General features: G+C 35.8%; 1 protein-coding gene across 1 annotated transcript in view; it reads right to left on the bottom strand.

Annotated features, from left to right (window-relative positions):
- The window catches only part of LOC150084667 (tRNA wybutosine-synthesizing protein 5-like), a 72,466-nt gene that overhangs the window by 1,634 nt on the left and 44,957 nt on the right, over positions 1-25,875 (bottom strand). Inside the window, exons 5-6 of the mRNA XM_090376316.1 lie at positions 20,192-20,279; positions 3,082-3,198 (exon numbers count right to left, since the gene is read on the bottom strand). Of these exons, the coding sequence (XP_090232442.1) occupies positions 3,082-3,198; positions 20,192-20,279 (205 nt within the window). The remainder of the gene's footprint in view (positions 1-3,081; positions 3,199-20,191; positions 20,280-25,875) is intronic.

Here is a 25,875-nt window from a genome sequence, read left to right as displayed (position 1 = left end):
AATGTAGAAGCATACTGGTGTTTGTAAGTTTTTGATAGATGCTAAATTGGATTTTATTCGAGTCCCGAGTAAGCGTGAAATTTGGAAAGTTCAATGACTTTGTATCCGTATCCATCCTTTCCAATGTAAATTTGAGTCTAGTATGAATATTATTAAATTAATGTAAAATGTCTTGGATAGTACTACTATCAGTAATAACTAGAACATCGTCTAAATACCTCCCATGGTATGTGATATGGGGTCGAAAAGGTGTCAAATGTATATGCTCAATCGTTGAGAGATAGATTTCTGACATTAAGCCGCTCAGGCTCAAACCCACTGGTAATCCAAAAATTTGTTTGTACACCTTGTCTTGAAAGGTGATATAGTCAGCCTCAACTAACAGTTTAATTAAGTGAAAAATTTCCTTAATAGGTAGCTTAGTATAATTAATCAGTATCGAGTGTTTATTTAACATATCCCAAATAATATCTAATGTGTATTCAACGTTTACATTCGTATATAACGAGGTAACATCTAGTAAGAATAAATTGTCATTGTTACCAAGTCTACAGTCTTTAAGATTATTAAATAATGTATCGTAGTTCTTAATCCCAAATTGTATTACCTGTCTAAAGGGTTTTATAATGGTATATACATGTGTGGCTAAAGATGAAAATGCAGAGTTCCTGTAGGAAACAATAGGTCGAATAGGAAATCCAGTCTTGTGTAATTTTACCTGACCAAAAAGTGCAGGAATATTGTATGTTCTGGCCTTCAATTCCTTTAACCGGTCCATAGTAATGGAGTCGTTTTTTCAATACGTGGTTAACGTTTTATTGTATTGATTGACCAAATTGGTAAACAGTGCCGGGTCTACTTCAAGATAAGTGAAGGTATCTGAAATAACTGAATCTAACTTATTAATATAATCAGGTTTATCTAGTATTACAACTGTATCTCCTTTATCTGCCCTCTGAATAATAATGTCCTTATTTCCCCGAAGTTCTCGTAAAGCTGAACTGTCATGTGTATTCAATTTAGGAAGTCGCGTTTCTTTTATGTTATTCACTACTTGGTTAACTTGTTGAATAAATAAATCTTTTTGTAGAACATTATGAAGTCCAAATTCAATATTTAATTACGCATTGTTTTTTAGGTAATTTTCGAGGTGGTATATTATAATTTAGTCCCTTGGATAAAAGTGAAATCTCGTCCTGTGATAGCGTACACGAGGAAAGATTCGTAACCGGTTGATATGTCGGTTCGTTGAATACTGGGTGAGGGGGGGGTGTTCATGACCTAGCTGACGTATTCTGTGGTAGTACGTTGTGTGCCTGTGGGGAGGTTATCACCCAACTTGTATGTACTTGGTTGCTAGCCCGCGACAATGTGTTAGAATTTGCATGAACATGTCTTGACCTATCCGATAATGTTTGCAATTTATTAACGTGTCTGTTTTTTATTTCTGAGGCCTGTGCTTCCCGTCGCAAATCTATGGAGGTCTTCAATACAGACCAATCGTTCAGAAGTAGATAAATTTTTAATTTATTGCAAAGCTTCCTAACCTGGGAAAGGTATTTTTGTTTATTTGAATATCGAGATTTTAAGGCAAGCTTAACAATATTAAGATGATTAAGACAATATAATTGATCTGAAAATTGATATGTCCACAGCTGATGTTGATTCGTACACTGTATTTCAATGTTTTGGACAAAAAAAAAAAAAAAAAGCTCAAGTACATTAGTAATGTGAGTCACACATAAAAAATATATATATTTTATTTATATAAAATCACAATTTGGCTACTATTCGCTAGGTGATTCTTTTCTTCACTTCAATAATAGCAACATGTGCTTTACTTTTTGTAAAAATGCAAAGGAAATTTCTCTGCATGGCACTGGTTATGTTTGATTTTTTTTTTATTTTATCAATGTGAAATATAAACAAAAAATAATGTGTTTGAGCTATTCTTCTGTAAGTAGTTATTACAGTTACTTTAATGTTATTGATATATGTAACAAAAATGGCAGATAGCAATTCATAATGTAAATTTTGTGTTAGGGACTCAGTTTCTGGATCAAACAAAAATTAAATTTTTCTTAGTTTATAGCAGCTTATAATTTTTTTCACCACATATAACAAAAACTATACCTGTATAATTTACACCTATAATTGAGTGGAAGCAGTTTTATTTCAAGATTAACGATAAGGTAACCTAATTGTGATGCATTCCCTACCCTCCAAAGTATTGTAAATTTTGTTTGCATTAGACTGCAAACATGAGTTCTAAACAGATGGCACTTATATCAAATGGTAGCCATCTTGTTTCAAATTGGCAGATCAAAATAAAAATACCCCAACAGTGTGCCCTAATACCCCTCATAAAACCAGTAAATTTTGTTTTGATTGGTCTCTAAACTTCCAAACAGACTTACTTATAATTCCAGTGACAGTCATCTTGTTTCAAGATGGCAATTTGAAATAGGAATACCCTAGTGAGGGTGTATACCTGACAAGTGTACTTCTCCCCCCCAAAAGAATGGTGTAATTTTTGTTAGGATCAGACTATAAACATGAATTCTGCACTGGTAGCATTTATATTAAATGGCATTTAATTTTTTACCTGTCATCTTGAAACAAGATGACAGGTAAAAATTAAGCCACTCCCCATCCCACATCAGAGTTATCAGGTACTCCCCTTTGTGCATGGTAAATTTAGCTTCAAATGAACCAAATGACATGTTATTAGGGTAAGGACACAGGTTTTGTTCTTTTAGTGGCATAGTACAAATCAAAATGATGTACACAGAATAAATCAAAATGGTGCAGTGAACAGGTAAATCAACATTGAAAATCTATCTTTAATTTCTTAAAAGAATGCAGATAATTTTGAGATATTCTGTATTTTCTGTAGTACTTCTTTAGTGACTGAAGTCATTATTATCATCAACTTTACACACTTGTGTGCAAACACAACCTTGTTCTGTCTTTGTAATTGTCACTTTACAAGAATTTGTGATTCTTAATGTATGACATTTGACTCATAATTTTTTATATTTAATGAAAATTGCATAGAATCTAATAAAAATAAAATACAACCTGGAATAAATAAAATGTCTCCTGGCTCTAAAATACAATTATGCCACTTGACACGAGCAAAATTTGGATATCTTTCCAGATCTGGATTGTCAATATCTAATATTTCAGATTTATCACCTACATAAAATAAAATCAAAAATTTTTGAGAACATATACATACAAAATTACATAAGTTATCTAGTTATTCACCATACAGAGATTATAAATATATATATATATATATATATATATATATATATATATATATATATATATATATATATATATATACAGAGAAATCACACGTCTAAAATACACGAACATGAATAGAAGATTTCTTTGGATTTAATTTCATGATTTAATGAAAATCATATTCCAACATCCTTCATCATTATTAATGCCTGTGAAAAAAATACAGATGATGCTGAGTAAGTAAAGTGTATACTTTTATTCAAGAGACTGCTGTATGATATAGATGACTGATTAAATTTATTCTTTGTTTACTACCGAGACTACTTCAATATTCATTACTGTATCGGGCTCAGTTCAACAACCCAACAGTATGATTTACCAACAGCACATTTGCCTGACTTTGGCATTTCCCCAATTTTTCACTTCCTGTTTTTTGGCTAGAAAATTGGTATTTCTTTATACAGACATGGTACTGTTCAAATACATTAATATGAGGTACATTTATTACTAATCATACTACAGTCGACTGTAGAAACGGCACCCCAAATAACAGAACATTTGAGCTAACAGCACATTGAGATCGGATGTTTACATACAGCACTATTGTCTTGCAGTGCCAAAAAAAGAAAATGGCAAGTCAAGTGATTACTGTATTTGTTTAAGTTTGCCATTTTGAAAGTGAATTCTGCACTGATATCACAGATTATACCACTGTTGTACATTTATTTTAAATTAAAAACCCTTTACTATGACTCCTAAAGTTAATAAATCTAATACAGAGAAGAAAAGAAGAACAACATTAAAGCTTAGTGACAAACTTGATATAATAATAGAAAATTAAGTAAGACTAATGCAACTGGGCATAATATTTTTTTTTTTTTTTTTTTTTATGTGAACCCCAAACACGAGAGGTATTAGAACCTATAGTACTTAGTACCGTGCTTGGGTTGGAGGTTGTGAAGACGAAAGAAGATATTTGTTGACATTGGATTTGAACTTCTGTAGATTGTAATTTTCAGGAAACACGTATGAAGGAAGGTTGTTCCAGAAAATGGCAGATGAATGAATAAATGAGGAAGATGAAAAGTTGGTTCTGTGGGTTTGAAGTTGGACAGTAAATGGATGTTGGCTGGTGGCGGCACGTGTTCAAACTGTTTTGAAAGAGAGAGAGCGGGAATTATAGAAGCCAATTCAGAAGAACAGTGCCCATGGAAGTATCTGTAGAAGAGGCATGCAGCAGAAACAGTGCGTCTATGAGAAAGCGAGTGGAGAGACTCTGTTAGAGATGAATCATTAATTAACCTAACTGCCCTCTTCTGAATGGAATCAAGCAGCCTGAGAGAGGTTTTGGGGGCACCACCCCAGATGTGGGAACAATATTCCATGGCAGGGCGGATTTGCGATTTATACAGAGTGAGCAGCTGTTTGGAAGAAAAGTAACGCCAAGAGCGAAAGAGAAAACCAAGTTTTTTAGATGCAGAGGAAGCAATATTTGTAATGTGCTTGTGCCAAGAGAGATTAGAAGTCAGGGTAACCCCCAAAAGAGATATATCATTTTGCCTAGAAATCGGAGTGTCACTAAAGATAAGCATAGGAGCAGAAAAATCCTTTTTGCGAGATATAAGACAAGACTGAGTTTTAGAAGGGTTGAAATCAACTAAGTTGTCTTTGCCCCACTGGAGAATTACCTGAAGATCGGCATTTAAGGAATTGGTAGCAGATTTTCGAGAAGATGAAGCTGATTGAGCAGGACGAGGTTTCTCAAAATGGAAAGTTGAATGCAATGTGCTATCATCGGCAAAACTATGGATAGGATTTCCAGTCAATGGAAGAAGGTCATTGATATACAAGAGGAAAAGAGTGGGGGAAAGAACTGAACCTTGGGGAACACCGGCATTAGTGGAGAAGTTAGAAGACAGAGAGCCATCTACCATCACCCTCAGTGAGCGATCATTTTTAAGAGTTACGATTATCTATATAATATTGGTGTTAAAAGACCATAGACAACTCTTAAAATACAAATCTCAGTGGGCACCACCACCCAGATGGGACCGTTTCAAGGCTTGTTGGCCTTTCATCGGTGGGTGGGCAGGCACCCTGGTAATAAGTAACAATAGTCTTCTCTATTAGTGAAGCATTACTTATTCGAGGTGTGAAGTACGTGGTAACTCGTGAAGGATGAGCACAACATGAGATACAGTTGAAATGATGCACTTTACACTACTATCGTAGTTTTTCCTTTAAGAGTTGCTATGGTGTTTTTACATCGATATTATATAAATAATAGAAAATAGAACGGGTGCAAGTAGGAGTGTATTAATGGCAAAATATAACATTGGATCACCAACATGTTTATGTTTTTTATGTGCAGTTAACAAAATTGCATTCTTAATTTCTCTATTTCTTATTTAGCCTCATTATTTCTGCATTAAATATATTAAAAATAAAACGTTCTAGATAACGAAAAAATCAAAATAACAGCATCCTTAATCCCCGAAGGTGCCATTATTCTTAAAGTCTATGGTATATTTATATATACAGGGTGTCCCTGAATTAATTGCAGTAAATTGGAGGATTTTGTTTTGTTTTGTTTTGGTTTTTTTGGCGCATTAGCTACTAAGGCTATAATGCGCCAAGACCATGTCATTTATAAAAAAATTTAAACTTTAAACTTTCAGTGACCTAACTAGTTAGGTCACTATGTCAAGAAGTATAAGAAAAATGTAAATTTTATAAAACGAGTAAAAATATTTATTGATTTTAAAAATCTAAAAATAGCAGACACATTGTCATTGTTGGATAAAATCTGACTGAGTGTATACGGCTCAGTCAGATGATTAAAAGCAGTAAGACGGATAGTGCTAAAATCTGGGCATTCAACTAAAATGTGTCTTATTGTTAAAATTGCGCCACAGGACACACACATAGGAGGGTCATCAGCCCTCAGCAGAAATGAATGAGTTAAATGACTGTGTCCTATGCGGGTCCGGGCAAGAACAACTTCCTCCTTACGATTCCTGCGCAGACTAGACTGCCACGGTTCAATTACAGGCTTTATACAATATAGTTTATTTCCAGTCTGTCTATTCCACGAGTCCTGCCATTGGGAGTGTATGTTTTGGTGTATTATTTGCCTGTAGTCTGTATAGGGGACTGACAGGCAGCGGTTATTATTGGGAATTGCTGATTTGGCTGCGGCATCAGCCAAATCATTTCCCCTAATCCCAATGTGGCTGGGAATCCAGCAGAAGCGGATATCATATTCGCGTTCATAGAGAACGTGAATCTTCTGCTGAATGCTAGACAGAACTGGATGAGGATTATATCTCACAGATATTAAAGCCTGTAACATGCTAAGAGAGTCGGTATATAAAATGAACCGTTGGTATTGGCATTCACTAATGTGATCCAAGGCTAACTCTATAGCGTGCAGCTCTGCAGTAAATATGCTGCATTCAGAGGGAATCTGCTCCGATGTAGTGCTGTCTGTAAAGACAGCAGCAGATCCCACATATGATTCCAATTTCGAACCGTCTGTGTAGACTGGCGCGAAGTCGGAATGTTCAGCTCGGTGTGCTGAATAAAGCTGCAGGTAGAGTAAATTGGAGGATGTATTTATGAACCAAGACAGAATGTTTTACAAATATGGGTTCCAAATATCCTTTGTTAACAAACTAGAGCCATTTGAGGAATTTAGAAGAATACAATCCAGACATCAACAGCAATTTTCTGTTAATGCGTGTACTGGCAATTTTGGAGAGTATTTGATAAGCCTATACATATTTTGTCTCATGCATTCAATGGTTCTATGTGCCATTATTTCTGGAGCATGTTTTGCCAGAGTTATCAGACACTATCCTGTCCACTACTCTGTATATTCTCTCATATATGCAACAGGATATATGACAAAATATACAGAGTAGTGGGCATGATAGTGTATCAGATGTGGCAAACATGTTAAGTCCAAAATAATTGAGAAATTATTTTAATGAATCCCTCAAAGTTAGCAGAGAGAGTGACACAGAAAAAAATCAAAAAGAGTTTCCAAGAGAATTTTTCTACATGAAAAATGGGTAACTTAACAAAAATGGTAAATTTCTAATGAGAGCTAATATTCTCCAATTTATGATCTAAGAAATATTAGCATTAATAGAGGCAATGCAACATGATGCAGAAAGCAAGCTTATATAGCATCAGCCAAAAAAAAAAAAAAAAAAACCCACCCATCTATTCACTCCAAAAGTCTATCTAGTTCAGCCTTGAATTTATTTAAGCTGTCAACTTCCACAACAACAGATGGAAATTTGTTCCAGCAATCAACCACATGCTGGCTAAAAGCAAATTTCTGCACTTCTATTCTACAACTGTCTTTCCTCAATTTGAATTTATACTCCCCACTCAGGTGTGGAATCTGAGCAAGAGTAAGAATCCCATTAGCAGAGCTTGCTGAAACCATTCAAGGCCTCATACACTGCAATCAGATCAATTCGCAGGTTACGAGACTCCAGATGCTCCAATTTGCAGAACTTAAGCCTTCCTTGGTAACAGTAACCCTTTGCTCCAACCACTAATCTCACTGCCCTTCTCTGTACTCGTTCTAGCAGCTCTACATCTTTCCTAAAATGAGGCTTCCACACCTATATGCAGTACTCAAGGTGTGGCCTGACCATTGCCTTATACAAGCGGATAATCACCTCCTTATCCCTGCTAGAAAAATTCCTGTATATCATTGACAAGACACCATGAGCTACTCTTACAGACCATCTGCACTGCTCAGAAAACTTTAAATTTTACTGCACAATTACCCCAGGTCTTTTTCATTCTCTACCACCCTGAGTGTAGTACCACACAGTTGGTATGTTACTCTGGGGTTACTGCTACCCATGGGCAGTACTTTGCATTTGTCATTGTTAAACTTCAGCTGCCACCTCTCAGCCCATCTGTTCAACTTTTCTAGATCCTGTTGCAGTAGCGTATCGTCTTTACTGTCAATAACAACCCTACCAACCTTCGTATCATCTGCAAACTTGGATATTAAGCCTGATATACCTTCATCAATATCGCATTCTGCTAGAAAACACCAGATACTTCATATTTATTTTATTATAAATACACATTCACTATTATTATAAAAACCCCATTAGTTCATAAATACCCATTTGCTGTTGTCTGTCAATGACAATTTCTCCATCATTCATCACAATGACCTTTGTTGATCCTATTTTCATGCATGTAGTATATTTTATTTCCAATTTTTGCACAATTACATTTAATGAGTATTTACTTTCATAAATAACAAAATGTTTGATTGGAATGGTACCTACTGATATCAGTGACAATACCAGACTCATTGATTTCAATAGAACCCCAAGAACGAATAATGAATTATTTATTTACAGAACTGATGATGTGGTATAATGGGTTCTGGAATATACAGGGTTATTCAAAAGTTGGTTTACAACTTTGTCCATCTGTAACTCTATTTATTCTGTACTTACAAAAATTAAAGTTTGTACAGGACTGATACTGCTGTCTTAAAAGTTTTTTTTGGTATTATGGCTGACACCATTCACTTTACAGGCACTTAAGTGGAAGAAAAAATTTTTCCCCACACTCTCTAGCATGTTGGGTATCACTCTTTCAGTAGCTGTGATTCTGGTTCACAGCTCATTCAAGTCTGTCAGTAATGGTAGCATATAAACTTTATTCTTAAGGAACCCCAAGGGAGAAAATCCATAGAAAGACCATTAAGTCCAGAGATAAGGGAGGTTAAGCCGTTGGACTGCCTCTTCCAATTTCAGTCCATATAGCATGCACATTGGCCTGTGAGCACACATACATACATACTTGCACAGATCATCATATAAAATGGTGCAAAATGACCTAAGTTGCTGATGAGCCTAAGCCTCATCCAATCTACCAACCAAGAAAGTTGAAATCCAAAAAATCATAAACACAGCCAAGGAAGTTAGGAAGTACACCATCCTGATGGAAAATGACTTTTCTTTCATGGTAATCTTGAATTATCTGTAGAAAAAGAAATTTTTCCAGCATGCCAATACACACAAACCCATAGAATGTTATTTCCAAGAAGAAAAAAATATGATAAAGGTTTCAGTACAAACCTTATGGTACAAAAATAGCTAAGAACACAAAACACATTTAATTTGGTACTATCTTGCAGATACTCTGTAAAATGATGGGGGTTTTCATTTCATCCATATTTTTATATTTTTATTCACTTTTCTTCTTAAATGCCCTCATCATTGAAAAGTGCTGAACTGGAATTACAGCAAGTGAAAGAGTGGCAGCTAACATGCTAGAGAGTGCACCAAGAAAATGATGTCTGTTGAAATGTCTGTAAAATGACTAGTGGCAGTCACATTAAGATGTTATGAAACAAGCATAAAAATTTCAACATCAGCCATGTACTACTTTCATTTCTATAAGTATACAAAATAAAAAATAGATATGAATGAAGCTATGAAACTAGTTTTGATTAACTCCGTATACAGCAATATATATATATATATATATATATATATATATGGCACAAATATAGCATTATTAACATCAATACCTCCACAAACATTTTAAAAACCACTGGATTAGGCAACAAAGCATCAGTGTACCATGTTTACCAATTTCACATGTTCTAAAGTTGGTTCCACTTGTTGGTAACAGTAAACTTATTGTAATAAGTATTACAATAAGTAAATCAAACTCCCACAAAACAAGAACTGCTTAATAACTGGTGACATTTCTGGATTCCATGTTGAATCCTGTCATTGGGATTAATCAGATAAGACTGAAAGCTGTAATTAACTGTACAGGGAAGAAGACTGAACATCTTCTACCCGGTAATAAACAAATGAGAGAGAGAGAGAAATTCTACTGTGCAGAAACAATACCACCTTATTAAGTAGCTTTATTGTGTGGAAGTTTAATTTTACTTATTGTAATACTTTATACACAATAAAATTTACTTGATAACAACTTACATGCTTAATTAATGTTATTCCTGTTTCACATTAATTTGTTATGAAGAACCACGTAATGTGCTTCTCTCAACACAAAAATATGTATATAATACATGAAGACCAAAAGTAAAAATCTAATAAACTGTTTCTCTTTACAATAGGTGATAACGGGGGATAACTAATGATAAACAGAAGTACTCACTTCTGTTAATTATCAGAAACATTGGAAATCAGGTAAAGCTGAAACTGTCAATGAGTGAAATGAAACATTTAGGACCTTACTTGTAATCAACAACTGATTCAGTGCATCTGTTATAAATTTAGTCGACACAATGCAGGTAAAATCAGATTACATTTCATGAAAATCTCTGTGATAGCCAATGGTATCCATAGGTTTGAAAATTTATCACTTGATCCATATTTTAATGAGGAATTACTCAGACAATTGGCTGCAGTTTTGCAGGATCATACTGAATAGATCTCAGAAAACCTTACGACCTCAGCTCAAACTCAGTGCTCTGATGAGCTCATCATCATATTGTACATGTCAAAGCATAATCACGTTGACCAGTAACTTAAACAGCCAGGTGTTATAATTTAGAGTGTAAATTTACTTCCACAGAAATAAGAGATTTCCAACAAGATGGAAATCTCTTATTTCTCTCTTGTACTCTGCAATTGTCTTAATGGAAATTTCTCACAGAGATGAACAAGTAATGGAAACACATCTGATATGCCTCCATAGTCACCAGGCTGTACCCATGTAGACTATTTCTTCTGGCTAGTATCTGAGAACAGAATGCAGGAAATGAAGAATACTGATGAAACAAAAGGGTGCATTAGATTCATTTACAAAACAACTTATGCAGAAACTTTCCAAAAGTGTGGCAAGAAGATTTCAGGATTGCATGAACAGCAAATTGGAACACCTGTAGATTAACTGCAATTCTATATCACATATAAAGTGACAGTAAATAAAGTATCAAATGTGTATCTTCTTTTGCAACCAACTTGTATATGGATATTACTTTTGCTATTCTGTTTCTGAACTTCAGTTATAAACAAAACTGTTCATATGATAGAGTGTGTATTATAATAACTTGCCACTTTATAAGCTATCTCTCATGGATATGGCTGCTCTTCAATTTCTCTCCAGATGGGAGGTACTTTTATGGTTTTTTCACACCATTGCAGGATTGATTGGTCTTGAACAAGGGCTTTATGGGTTTTTTCCTTCACAAAAAGTTGACTTTTTATCCCACAAAAGTAAGCAAAACAAGGAATATGCACAATCTGCAGACACAACATACTAATGTTTTATGAAGGAAGCTGACTTGCATATATTCTAAACAGGCAGCCAATCAAAAAAAACAAGCTCCTCCTACTAGCATCATTCTTTGTCAATCAAGCATTTCCACATAATTAGAGAAGAAAGGACATACATTTTTTTGTACAAGTACTTCAACAAACTCATACAGGCATAAAAATGGTATCCAGTAACCTTATCACAACGGTATTCCTTAGTGCAGTAAAAAATATAAATTAAGATGGCTTAAATATCCTCACAATGAAAAGCCATACTGCTAACTGGAAAATGAATTATAAATAAGAAAGTAAATAAAATCAACTAAAATATAGGTGGCAGTATGAACAGTGCCTAGGAACTGTTAAATAAATTGAAATTAAAATTAGAGATAATAGATTGTGAAAAGTGACAAAGAAAAATAAAATAAGGAAAGACAAACATTAAACAAACCAATTCTAAATGGGAAGCATTCAAGGAAGTAATTGTGGAAGCTACTAGGCTTTTCTTAGCGAATAAGAAATACTGTTGAAAGTTTAGGCCTAAATGGATGTCAGATGAACTAATGAGAATCGTGGCAGAGAAAGAAAAATGCATGGGATGCATATAAATTATCAGGTGACACAGAAGCCTATGATAGATATAAGCTAGTCTGTAATCAAGTCACAAAGGAAGTTAGGCAAGAAAAGGAAGATTACAAGAAATCTTTGGCAAAGGATGCTAAGAAAAACAGCAAGGACTTCTTTAGTTATATAAATTCTAGAAGGAAGTGGATGGATCAGATTGGTTCATTTGATATCAATGGTTTGACTGTTGATGATCCTGTTCAGATAGCTGACAATCTGAATGAGTATTTTGTATCTACATTCACACATGAAGAGTTAAGGGAGGAGAATGCCAGACGTTTATCAAACTGTAACAGGGTGCTTAATGATTTTGTAATAACTGAGAGCAAAGTGGAGGAGAAAATAGTTGAAGTTTAACATAAGAAAGGCATCTGGGGTGGATGGGATCTATCCAGCTATATTAAAGGAGGTGGTAGAGGAAGTAAGCAAACCCTTAGCCATAATCATGAGAGCATCCTTGGACTCAGGGGAAGTTCCCACATACTGGAGATGTGCAAATGTGACCGCAATTCACAAAGGGGGATCTAAGGGTGAAACGAGTAATTACAGACCAGTTATACAGAAAATAAGTAATTACAGAAAATAATGGAGTCGTTAATTAAAGATGTACTGTAGGATCATCTAGACAATACTGACAAGACTGCAGTAATAATTCAGACACATCATGGGTTTGTTAAGGGAAAGTCTTGTCTGAAAATCTGATTGGATACTATGATGTGGTTACAAAGGAACTGGATGCAAAAAATAATTTTGATATCATATACATGGATTTCAGGAAAGTTTTTGATACTGTTGTGCATGGAAGACTACTGTACAAATTGGAGAAGTATGGTATTAAGGGCAAGTTGCTACAATGGATAAAAGGGTGGCTGAGTGTGGAGAAGACAGAGAGTGGTAATCAATGGTTGTTGTTGTTGTTGTTGTTTTTTGGCGCAAGGGCTACTATGACCAAATTGCGCCTAATTCTGTGGAGAGACACTGAACAGATCAGTAAAGCGAGTTTATAAGAGCATATATATATTAATCTGTTTCAGAAAGTGAAACAATTCAGATAGATTAGAGTTATCTCCAAGTATATGTCTTAGTTCAAGAGATTCGTTCAAGTTACGGAGGGATCTAAATGTTGTGAATCTGATAGACTGATAATGATCGCACTCTATAAGAATATGTTTTATAGTTAGTGGTGAATCACAATGCATGCATACTGGGGGGTTATTTCCTTGCAATAAATAGAGATGCGTAAGGTGGGTATGTCCAATACGTGCCCTGGCAAGTACAACTTCTTCGTGCCTGTTTGAGCGGAAACTAGATTTCCATACCTGCGGATTCTGTTTTATATTTCGTAACTTGTTATTTAATTGATTATGCCAAATTTCTCTCCATTTTTCATTGCATATTCGGTGAATGATAAATTTATAGTCTGTGAAAGGAATCTGGATATTGTCATTGTCAGTGGGATTTCTTGCTGCTTTATCTGCATGCTCATTTCCTGGTATTCCAGTGTGCCCTGGGATCCAACAAAAAGTAACACTCTGCTTATTTTTATGAAGATCCGATATTTGAGTTTTTATTAGATTTATCAATGGATGTGGAGAGCGAGAATTGCCTTGGAGCGCTGTCACTGCACTTAAAGAGTCTGTATATATTATAGTCTTTGGTGTGGAGTTAGTAGCAATGAAGGTCAAACCCATCTTAATGGCATAGAGTTCTGCAGTGAAAACACTGCATTCCTGAGGCAACGAGACAGAGACTGTTGATGTTGGTAGAACCACGGCAGCTCCCACAGCTGTGTCATTTTTGGAGCCGTCAGTATAAATTTGCAGAGTTTGTGCATTTGCTAAGGAGTGGGCTGCATGTATTTTCTGAAAGGTTTCGTTGTTCAGGGATTGTTTCCCCCAACGTTGAAAGTAATAATCGCATGAAGGCATGCATGCTTTCCATGGAGGTTGCACGATTTCTCTTTCTTGATGAATATTGGTCAAATGTATATTCCACTGCTGAATTAGTTCTTGTAGGCGGATTCCTGTAGATTTGTTTTCATGAGGTTTATTTCTAAAAAGGCTTACCCATTGGGGATCATAGAGGTGTGACCAGATAGGATGATATGGAAAACTATTTATTTTAACTGCGTAGTTGAGGAGCAGCATCTTTCTCCGAAGGTGGAGTGGAGGTTCATTGGCTTCTATATATAAGCTTTGGACTGGCGAAGTCCTGAATGCCCCAAGAGCAATCCTGAGCGCACTATGTTGTACTGTGTCAAGACAGGCCAACAGAGTCATTCGAGCGGAATCATAAACTGGAGCGCCATAATCTAATCGCGATCTTATTAAAGCTCGGTATAGATGGAGCAGAGTATAGCGATCAGCTCCCCATGTCATGGATGAGATAACTTTAAGTATATTCAGCTTTTTCATACAGATAGTTCGTGTTTGTAGTATATGCTTCTGGAATGTCAGTTTGGTGTCAAATGTCATGCCCAAGAATCGGATATTGCTAGTGGTTGGTATCGGTTTATTTCCCAATGACAATTCGGGTTCTGGATGTAACTGACGTTTTTTACAAAAGTGAATGGCAACAGTTTTGGTTGCGGATAGACGATAACCATTATGTGAAGTCCATGACACTATTTTGTTTATGGAAAGTTGCAGTTGTCGTTCAATAGTACGCATATTCTGTGAATGGCAGGATATTGCAAGATCATCAGCATACAGATAGATGTCTACATTACCCAAAATGTTGGGAACTAAATTGTTTATCCTGAGGGCAAAGAGTGTAGCACTGAGTACCGATCCCTGCGGTACACCTTCTCTCTGGACAAAAGATTGTGAAAGAGCATTACGGTATCTCACTTGAAAAGTTCTATTTTTAAGATAACTCTCTATGATCATTGGGAGTCGACCTCTGAGTCCTATGGCATATAGGTCTTGTAGAATACCATAGCGCCAGGTGGTGTCAAATGCTTTTTCAATATCTAGGCACACCATGACAAAATGTTCTTTTCGGATAAAGGCGTTTCGTATGTTACACTCGGCTTTCACCATCAAGTCTAATGTGGATCGGTTTTTGCGGAAGCCGTATTGATTACAGTTAATGACTGAGTGGGATTCTATGTACCATACAAGTCTATTGTGTATCATCTTCTCTAATGTCTTGCCCAAGCAGCTGGTAAGGGATATTGGTCTATAGTTGCATGGATTCGTCTGATCTTTTCCAGCTTTAGGGAACGCTAGCACTGTTGAATGACACCATGAGCGTGGATAATGGCTTTCGGAGAAGAGCCGATTCAGAAACAGCAATAGGGAATTTAATGCCTTTTGGTCTAGATGTTGCAGCATGAGGTAATAAATCCCATCAGGACCTGATGCCCCATTTTTTGATGTTTTTAGAGCGTCCTGTAGTTCCAAAAGCGTAAACGACTGATTATATGGATGTGTTAGTTTTGTGCTGAAGTTTAATTTGCATTTCTCAGCCCTTCTTTTATGTTGCTGAAAAGATGATTCATACGCAGCAATATCTGATATTTTGGCAAAATTTTCTGCAAGAGCATTGGCTATTTCAATCGGTGAAGATAAGTCTTGTCCGTTCCATCTCAGTATTGTATGGGGCGTTGGTAAAAATCTTCCATTCAGTTTTTTTATTTTATTCCAGATTATTCTGCTATTGGTATCTTTCGTTATAGTAGAGGCAAACTGGATCCAAGAATCTTTTTTAGCCTTTTTCCTTACAAATCGTGCTTTTGCTTTAAGTTTTTTGAAATTTATAAGGTTCTCCGTTGTTGGGTGTTTTCGAAACATGTTCCATGCCCGATTTTTCTCTTTTTTGGCAAGCTGGCACGCATCACTCCACCACATATTTACACGTTTAGAGGAACCAGTACGGATTTTGGGTATAGCCTTGGTTGCGGCATTTAGGATCTCAGTTGTGATGTGTTGTGTAGCATCATCGATGGATTTATTTCTGATAATTTCATTGTCGAATGAGATATTAGAAGCAAACACCTTCCAATCTGCCTTGTGAAATTTCCATTTTAAGTGCATATTATTTGCCTGGGGTATTCTAGATATTTGGATTTCACAAATTATCGGATAATGGTCGCTGTTTAGGGGATTATCCATTGTTGACCAGCGAATGAGGGGATACAATGTTGGAGAGCAGATTGTTAAGTCTATAGCTGTAGTTGTTCTAGTAGCGAAATGAATGTAAGTATCTGCACCAGTGTTCAGCAGTGTTAGATTACATTTGTCAAGTAGCAATTCCAGAATTTTTCCTCGTCTGTCTGTATGCGGGGAGCCCCAGAGTGGATGGTGGGCATTAAAATCCCCCAATAAACAGAAGGGGGGAGGGATCTGCAGCAGAAGTTCTTCTAGATCATTATAAGTATATACTTTGTTTGGTGATAGGTAGATTGAAACTATTGTTAGCATGATTCCTAAGGAGACACGTACTGCTACTGCTTCTAAGGGGGTCTGCAGTGGAATATGTTTAGTAGGAATTCTTGAGTTTACAAGAATGGCCACACCTCCATGCACAGTGTTATTGTTATTTCTGTTATGCTGATATATAGTATAATTCTTGATTTTTGGGATTACGTTTGGTGGTAGATTAGTTTCTTGTAAACATATGCTTACCGGACTATACTGTTGGATTAGGTCATAGATATCATCAATGTTGCTACGTAGGCCTCTACAGTTCCACTGTATGATGTGGTCCATTATTTCTTTTTAGTAGTTGGGTTTGGTTCAGTCTGCCTTTTAGGTCCAGTATGTTTCTGTCTCTCCAATTTTATTCTTTCTTTTTTCGAGAAAATTGGTCGTCCGGTGTCCATGTCATCTTCTGCGTGTAGATCTAAGATTGTCTCATCCTGGTTGATGTTTTCATCTGTATCCATATTTGTTAAATTTGGCTGAGTTTTCTGCATTGGAGCTACTATCTTAGTTTTTATGGTTTCTGAGGAGGACTGCGATGCAGTTGACGGTACTGTAATTGGCGTATTATTGGCACGATCTGTCGCATGTTGTTGTTTAGTAGATTGCTGTGAGGCTGAGAGTATTTCTCTAGCCCAGTCTGCAATAGACACGGATGGGGGAACCGACACGTCAGTTTGAGTGGCTGCTGACTGATATTTCTTTGTTGCTGCTGCATAGCTGTGTTTCGGTGTAGTAAGCATAATTTGTTTCTTTGCCTCCTGGAAAGTCACTTTCCGCTCTACTCTGTATTTTTGTATCTTTTTCCCTGTTTTCCATAGTTCACAGGTCCTCGAATAAGCGGGATGTTGGCCTTGACAGTTCGGACAATGTGGCGTTTCAGCATCACATTCCGTTTGTGTGTGAGATTTTGAACCACAGTTTGGGCACACAGCATCCCCTCGACAGACGGTCTGAGAGTGCCCAAACTTTTGGCACTTATAACACCTGATGGGATTAGGAATGTAGGGTCTTACACGGCAGTTTAGATAGCCGGCTTTAACATTCAAAGGTAAATTTGGTGTGCCAAACGTTAGGATGATGTTTCGTGTGGGAACAAGCTGACCATCTTTTCTGATCATAATCCGCTTAGCTTGTGAGACTTTCTGTTCTTTTAATTCTTGGACCAGTTCTTCATCTGTGACATTCATCAAATCCCACTCAGAAATTACCCCTCTGGAGGTATTTAGTGTTGCATGTGGTGTAATTTGCACTGGAATACCACCAAAGGTTGAGAGGTTCAGCAGAGTCTCTGATTGCTTACGACTCGCACTTTCTATAAGCAAATCTCCGGATCTAAGCCTTTTCACCATTTTAGGCGAACCTGATGAGCTTTCCAAGCATTTCTGTATCAGAAATGGGGAGAGCGTATTCATGCATATGCTTGACAAGGAGTGGAAGATTAGGAAAGATGGGAATTCCTGTTGCTCTTTGTCAGTTCGCAGTCTTTTCGACTGTGATGTGTCATGGTCTGTGTCATTGACTATTGGACCTGATGAGCGTCGAGGCTCAATTGGAGGAAAATTATCAAATTCCATGTTTGCTCCTTTTAGCCCCGGGAGAGGGACTTTCTTCTCCCAGGTTACCGGCCCCGCCACGTGGAGGCAGGAGCGGTGCCACCAGTGACCAAGCGAAAAGTGGTTAGTGGTTAGTGTGTTAGAGTAGTTACTTATATATATAATAGAAAGGTGTCTTTCCTTTCTTGTCAGGAAGCTTACTTCTTTATTTAGGAAGAGCCAAAATAAATAACTTTATAAAAGAAAAGGTTTTAACAAACTCTCTAATCAGTCGCTTGGAAAAAAGACGCTTTCAAATCGCTTTGTATATCGCTTTGATCACTCGCTTGGCACTCGGGGCCGGTAATCAATGGATGCTGCACTTCATGGACTAATGTTATTAGCGAAATCCCCCCCGGGTTTGATGTCGGGACCATTGTTGTTTTGTATATTTATCAATGAGAGTGATGAAGGTATATCAGGCTTAATGTCAAAGTTTGCAGATGATACAAAGGTTGGCAGGGTTGTTAATGACAGTAAGTGTGTTACTGCAACAAGGTCTAGAAAAATTTGACAGATGGGCTGATAAGTGGCAACTGAAGTTTAACATTGACAAATGCAAAGTACTGCATATGGGTAGAAGTAATTCTAGAGAAATGTACCAATGGTGAGTCTATTTTTGGTTTATTTTATTGTAGTTCGTGATATTTCACATAAATTTGGACATGGTGCCCCATTGGGGGGGGGGGATGCCATTAAATTTCTATGTAATTTGCATTCAAAATTTAACTGGGTATTATTTTATTATCTTTGCATTTAGATTTTCTAAATTATCTTGGAGAGTTTCTGCTACAATATTTTTACTCTTGTTACACTTATCTTTCCTTCCTGTTGGTTTGATCGTTATGTTTAATTTTGACTATTTTCGATCTTCTGTCTTGCCATGCTGCTGGCATTATTTTTATTGAATTATCATTCTAATTTTTACACACACACACACACACACGAGGGGGTATCAAAAAGTTCGTACACTGACCTAGAAAAACATCAGTAGGAAGATGCCATTTTTAATATAAGTTGTCTACATATTTAATAACTAACACATGAAATTTCATTCCTGTAGGTGATTGTACACCAGAGGTGGAGCCCAGAATCTGAGGAAGGATGCTATGGTTGACAAAGTGGGGTATAGAGCAGTGATAAAGTTCCTGTATTTGCAGGGCAAGGAAGCTCCCATCAACATCCACTGACAGTCAGACAGTTGCAAAGGTTGAGCAACTGGTGCTGAGTGACAGACGTGCAACAATTCATTTCATCGCAAATGCAATGAGAATTAGTTTTAAGTCTGCCCACATCATTTTACATGACCATCTGCACATGTCTAAGGTCTCCACACAATGGGTTCCAAGATTGCTGACGCCTTTGCAGAAGCAATGCCGAATGCAGTGTTCTCGCCAATTGTTGGATTTGTGTAATGCAGATGTTGAGAACTTTTTAGGATGAACCCACCCTATTCTTCTGACCTCGCACTGTCAGACTTCTTGTTTCAAGAAATGAAGAAACCATTGCTTGGAAGCCGATTTGATTCTTCTCAGGAAGTCCTCAATGAACTGAAATCATGGTTTCAGGCAAAAGGTGTGAATGTCTATGATCAAGGCATTAAACAACTGATCCACAGATGAGAGAAATGTGTTACTAAACATGGAGAGTATATAGAAAAGGATTAAAGTTCCTGTGAAGTTTAACCTTTCTAGGGCTATTATTTCTAGGTAAGGGTATGAACTTTTTGATACCCCCTCATATATATATATTAGAAAATATGGCATCTACTTTTCTTCAGAAAAATGTTATTTGCAATAATGCAATAAAAGGATATTTCTAGCGATAACATTACAACATGAGAGAGATAAAGTTTATTACAAGGACTTTATATTCTTTCTTCAGTGATATATATATATTTTTTTTCTTTTTATACTCTCATTGGATAGAAACTATTTACTCACTCAAGCCCATTACTTCCAATCATTATGAAAATAAATTTATTTTTCCAATTTAAATTCTAAGTTCTTACCTTTCAAATATAAATTTGAAACTTCTGCTGGTGAAAAGAGTACTGCTCGCTTGCATCCTTGAACCTGAATTAGTAAATTATCCATAACCTAAAAAGTAACAGATTTCTCCATAAATGAAAAGTCAGTGTTTTGTGGAATGAGCAAAAAGAAAATTCTATAACTACTCTGGTCTTTACAATAACAATTAATAATTCCAGTTCATTGTTTATTTGATAAAAAAAAAAAAAGAAGCATACACTGACCCACTCTAGATGCTCTCGAGGTAGTAAAAATGGTGTAATTAAAACTGGAACCATGTGCAAAGACCACAGTCAGTAAAACCTGATAATAGCAAAATACAAACAATGTAAGTAAACCAATAAGATTCAGCAGTTTATTTTTTAATCTGATATTATGGGAAAAAAAATTAGAAAGGAATTCAACAAATAACAAACATGAAGTTGGTAAAGGATTCCAAACTTTCCAAACAATTTCAGTAAAACAATCAAATTTCTTCATAGAAAACTTGGAAAATAAGACAATATTAAAGGAACAGCTTAAGTATGATACTGTGACCAATGCAATGAGCTACAAAATAACAAACTTATCCTTGAAGTAAACTGCAACTATAGTCATTAATACAAGAACTATACTATATGACACAGAACTACAGATACAGCTTGAACTTTCCACATACATCTGGATGTCAAATGAACTAATGAGACTGGATGCAGAGAATAAAAATGCATGGGATGCATATAAATTATCAGGCGCCACAGAAACCTATGGCAGATATAAGCTAGTCTGTAATTAAGTCACAAAGGAGATTAGGCAAGCAGAGGCAGATTATGAGAAATCTTTGGCAAAGGATACTAAAAAAAACAGCAAGGACTTCTTTACTTATATAAATGCTAAAAGGAAGGGGATGAATCAGATTGGTCTACTTAATATCGATGGTTCGAATGTTGATGACCCTGCTCAAATAGCTAACAAACTGAATGGGTATTTTTCATCTACATTCACACTTGAGGAGTTATTAAGGGAGGAAATTGCCAGAAGTTTATCAAACTGTAACAGGGTGCTTAATGATTTTGTAATAACTGAGAGCAAAGTAGAGGAGAAATTGTTGAAGTTAAACATAAGAAAGGCTCCTGGGGTGTATGGGATCTATCCAGTTATATTAAAGGAGGCAGCAAAGGAACTAAGGAAACCCTTAGCCATAATTACGAGAGTATCTTTGGATCAGGGGAAGTCCCTATGGACTGGAGATGTGTAAATGTATTCTCAATTTAAAAAGGGGAATCGAAGGGTGACATGAATAATTACAGACCAGTTAGTTTAACTTCTGTTCCGGGTAAAATAATGGAGTCACTGGTTAAAGATGCATTGTAGGATCATCTACATAAGACTGCAGCAATAATTCAGACACAGCAGGGGTTTGTTAAGGGAAAGTCTTGTGTGACAAATTTAATTGGATACTATGATGTGGTTACAAAGGAACTGGATGCAAAAAATAATTTTGATATCATATACTTGGATTTCAGGAAAGCTTTTGACACTGTTGTGCACGGAAGACTACTGTACAAATTGCAGCAGAATGGTATTAAGGGTAAGTTGCTACAATGGATAAAAGAGTGGTTGAGTAGGAGAAGACAGAGTGGTAATCAATGGACACTGCTCTTCGTGGACTGATGTTATTAGTGGAGTCGCACAGGGTTTGGTATTGGGCCCACTGTTGTTTTGTATATTTAAAAAATGATATCGATGAATGTATATCAGGTTTAGTGTCAAAGTTTGCAGATGATACAAAGGTTAGCAGGGTTGTTAATGACAGTAATGGCAGCGTGCTACTGCAACAGGATCGAGAAAATTTGGGTAGATGGGCTGAGAAGTGGCAACTGAAGTTTAACATTGACAAATGCAAAGTACTGCATATGGGTAGAAGCAACCCCACAGGAACGTACCAACTGTGTGGTAGAAAATGAAAAAGACCTGGGAGTAATTGTGCAGTCAGATATGAAGTTTTCTGAGCAGTGCAGACAGGCTGCCAGAGCATGTCATGGGGTTTTGTCAATGATATACAGGAATTTTGCTAGAAGGGGAAAAGGGGATGATTATCTCTTTGTATAAGGCAATGGTCAGGTCAGCCATGCTTTGAGTACTGCGCACAGGTCTGGAGGCCTCATTTTAGGAAGGATGTAGATTTGCTTGAGCGTGTACAGAGAAGGGCAACAAGACTGGTGAGGGGAATGAAGGGGTCTTCTTACCAAGAGAGGCTTAAGTTCTGCTAACTGCAGTAGCTGGAGACTAGGCACCTGCGAGGTGATCTAATTGAGGTGTATAAGGCTTTGAATGGTACTTAAGATCACTACTGATCTTAAGTACATTGATCCTTTGACATGTTCTTTTATATGTGCACTGTCCTTTAAAATAGTATTCACTGTTGAAGCAGCGAGACCTAATTCCCTTGCAATAGATGACAAACTTTATCCTGCTTCGTAGTTCTTAATCATTTTCATCTTCATTTCTAAATCAATTTTGTTTCGTTTCCTGGCATTGGTAGCTTTCCCTTCATCATTGCAATATGTAAATAGCAATGAAGAGAAGTTTCTGAAAATTTGTTTTTTTATATGATTGAATATTTCAGTGAAGGAGAACACATTTCACCATAATAGCGTAAAAACCCACACAACTGCAGTTATCGGTATTATCACAAATGCAATAAGATCGAGTTTACTACCTGTTTATAATTAGATGCACTAACAGAAAAGACCAATAAACCGGAAAGTGCAAATTGTTTTTATTGTTTTTTGGTTGCGACCTCCAAAAATGTGGTTTAGAAAAATATCACTAAGGCGTTCAAAATTGATCCTTATAATGGGAATATATGATAACGATGAAAGGATAGTGCAATTTTCACTATAAAAATGACCTTTTAGAGAGATAAATAGTTTAGTAATACAGTGAAATTTTCAACTTCCAAGGACTTGGAATGGATTATAAAAAAAAAAAAAAAAAATGCACTACTGGATTCATATTACGATATTTTTACGACACCTTCATTTATTCCTACTGGATGCAAAATACGTTTCCACGATTTTTTTAAGTTTGCACCGGCCGGCAAAAACTTACATAAAGTTGAATTTCCGTGAGTCAAGTATTTCGTAAGTTGGGGAGTTCATATATTTCTCAAGTATGCATTGAGACTGTGGCAGCTCCTCCTGATGTAGGAACTGAGATAAAGGCAGAGGTACTTGTGGTCCCTTCTAAATGGTATGTTGAGCTCTGCACAGGACAGAACCTTACTGTATTATAGATTATAAGAAGTGCATTAAGTAAAATAAGTATGCTTTTAATATGGGAGAGGTTGAAATGGCCTACCAAAACAGCAGCACAGTCAGCATAGAATGCTATATAGTGTTCAACTGGTATCTTATGTATTTGAAAGCATCAAATCCCCTATATTTAATCTAGTAGAATTACCTTCCAAGGCGAGTATGGAAAGTAGAGTAGTCACAATTCTCTGTAGTTTGATCTTCATAAAAGGTTAAAACAATGGAAGAAATCTTAGCATCTCCTATCGTCAACAGCTGAAACAGGAAATAGTCCATTCTGCAAACACTGCACAACTTTAGCAGTTATATTTAATGCCTTTAATTCAAAATAGCCCATTGCTTTTCCTGCTTAAGCCATGCTTTTTTTTTTTAGTAATTTCCAATTTAGGAAATATTTTTCTGAATAATGGATCAGCATGATCTGCTATAGTCATTGGAAGATTATGTTCAAAAGAATGCAATAAAAAGACACACTAACATCAAATCAGCATTTTCAACTTTGCACAAAAAAAACTATTTATTTTTTTTAATTTTTTTCTTGGCACTTGATGTGATGAATGTGATTTAATCACTTAATATGGTGAGTAATATCACTTTTCTGACCATGTCATATTGACACAAACTGCAAACTTATTTCCTTTTTCTGATAAAAATACAGGGACTATACCAGTATGTATATTCATAAATTCCTGAAAATAATACTTGTTTTTCCCACTCAACATTGTTTTTATTTGAAGTAACTTAACTTTTTCACATTAACCCTTGAACATTATAAGCTAGGCCTGCACTTCTTTCATAACCACATAAAGTATCAATAATGAACACTAAAGACAATGAATGAATGGAAAAGCATTACATATGATGCACACTTTGAATTAAAGGTAAATACTTTTTCTACATATGAAAATCAAAAATTATTTCTATGTAAAGGAATGAATGAATACTGCACTTGCACAGAGTATCACATATTTTACTTTCTATAAACAAAAGTATAAGTAAGCTAAACATGAGCACAGCCAACTAATATCTTATAAGCACATATCATTAAATTTAGTAGGCCTGTAATTGAAAAAATTAACTTATCTAAGTAATTGAAAAGAAGAACATATCTATGATTTGAAAAATAGAACATATCTACATATTTTAAAGATGTTCATTTATAACTGAAGGCTGAGTGAAGCAAGCTTGAAATAAATAGGTAATGATGATGATAAATAACAATAAAGTTTGGAGGAAAAAAAAAAACACACACACACACACACACCAGATCAATACCAAAATGGACACGTGAACTTATATATCATAGAATTTATCAAATATTTTTATGTGGTATATCAAACTAGAAAAGTAAAATTATATTTCACTCTTACATTTTCTTTCAGTTTTTGAATAAGTTTATACCTATTTCTCCTATATTTCATTTTAAAAAAATCATAGAGGTCAAATTACCATTTACAAAATAATTGTCACCCAACATTTCTGTATGATTCCTCTGGATTTACAGAAATTCACAGGTGTTGAGTGCAAATGTGGAGACCACATACACAGAAAGTGATGTTAATTTATTCTTTTCATCTCTAAAGATGAAAAGAAATAAATAAATTAAATTAAATATGATGATGATTATTTGGCGATGGGATTTTCATATACTGGTACCCATGATTGTCTTCTACCTTTGTGTGGTATGTAGTTTAAAACTGTCGAATGAATCAATGGTGCTGAGTATATTTCAGCATCATTTTTCTACAAAACATGAGAATTTATCGTCGAAACTATGGAATATTTTAAAAGACTGCAGGCCTCTACTAGAAAACAAGGTACAGAATTTTATGTTATGGCTAAAATATTTGATAAAGTGCAAGAAGCCAGATATTATTAGCCAAAATGGTGGCAAAAAAAAAAAAAAAATTAATCTCACCTGATTGCAGAAAGTCTGATTTTACCAGAATGTCGGGTAATCATGAAAAGTATTTTGGTAGAGGAAGTTGGAAAAAAAAAAATGATGACTGTACCACCCTTGAAAAGCACAATTAGCAGGTGTAGGTAAGAAATGTCAGTTGATATTGAAGAACAAGTTGTCCAACATATTAATAATTTTGGGCAACTGTTTGCATTGCAAGTAGCTAATTCTACAGATATTAGCAGGAAAGCCCAATTAATAGCATTTGTCAGGTTTATCGAAAACAGCACAATTATTCTTTTTTTTTTTTTGTTGTTGTAAAGCACTCATTGAAAGAACAACAACTGGCCAAGATATTTTCAAAGCAATGAATAATTATTTACAAAAGTGTGGTATATTATGGGTCATGTGTCAGCATTTGTACTGACGGTGTTCCCGCAATGACAGGAGCACTAAAAGGATTTTTGTT

Source organism: Mastigoproctus giganteus, chromosome 6 (assembly GCF_048544385.1).
Source record: "Mastigoproctus giganteus isolate SK-2022 chromosome 6, ASM4854438v1, whole genome shotgun sequence".
In the NCBI taxonomy this organism is placed as follows: domain Eukaryota; kingdom Metazoa; phylum Arthropoda; class Arachnida; order Uropygi; family Thelyphonidae; genus Mastigoproctus; species Mastigoproctus giganteus.
Note: the sequence above shows the minus strand (reverse complement) of the source record. Positions and strands in the feature narration are given on the sequence as shown.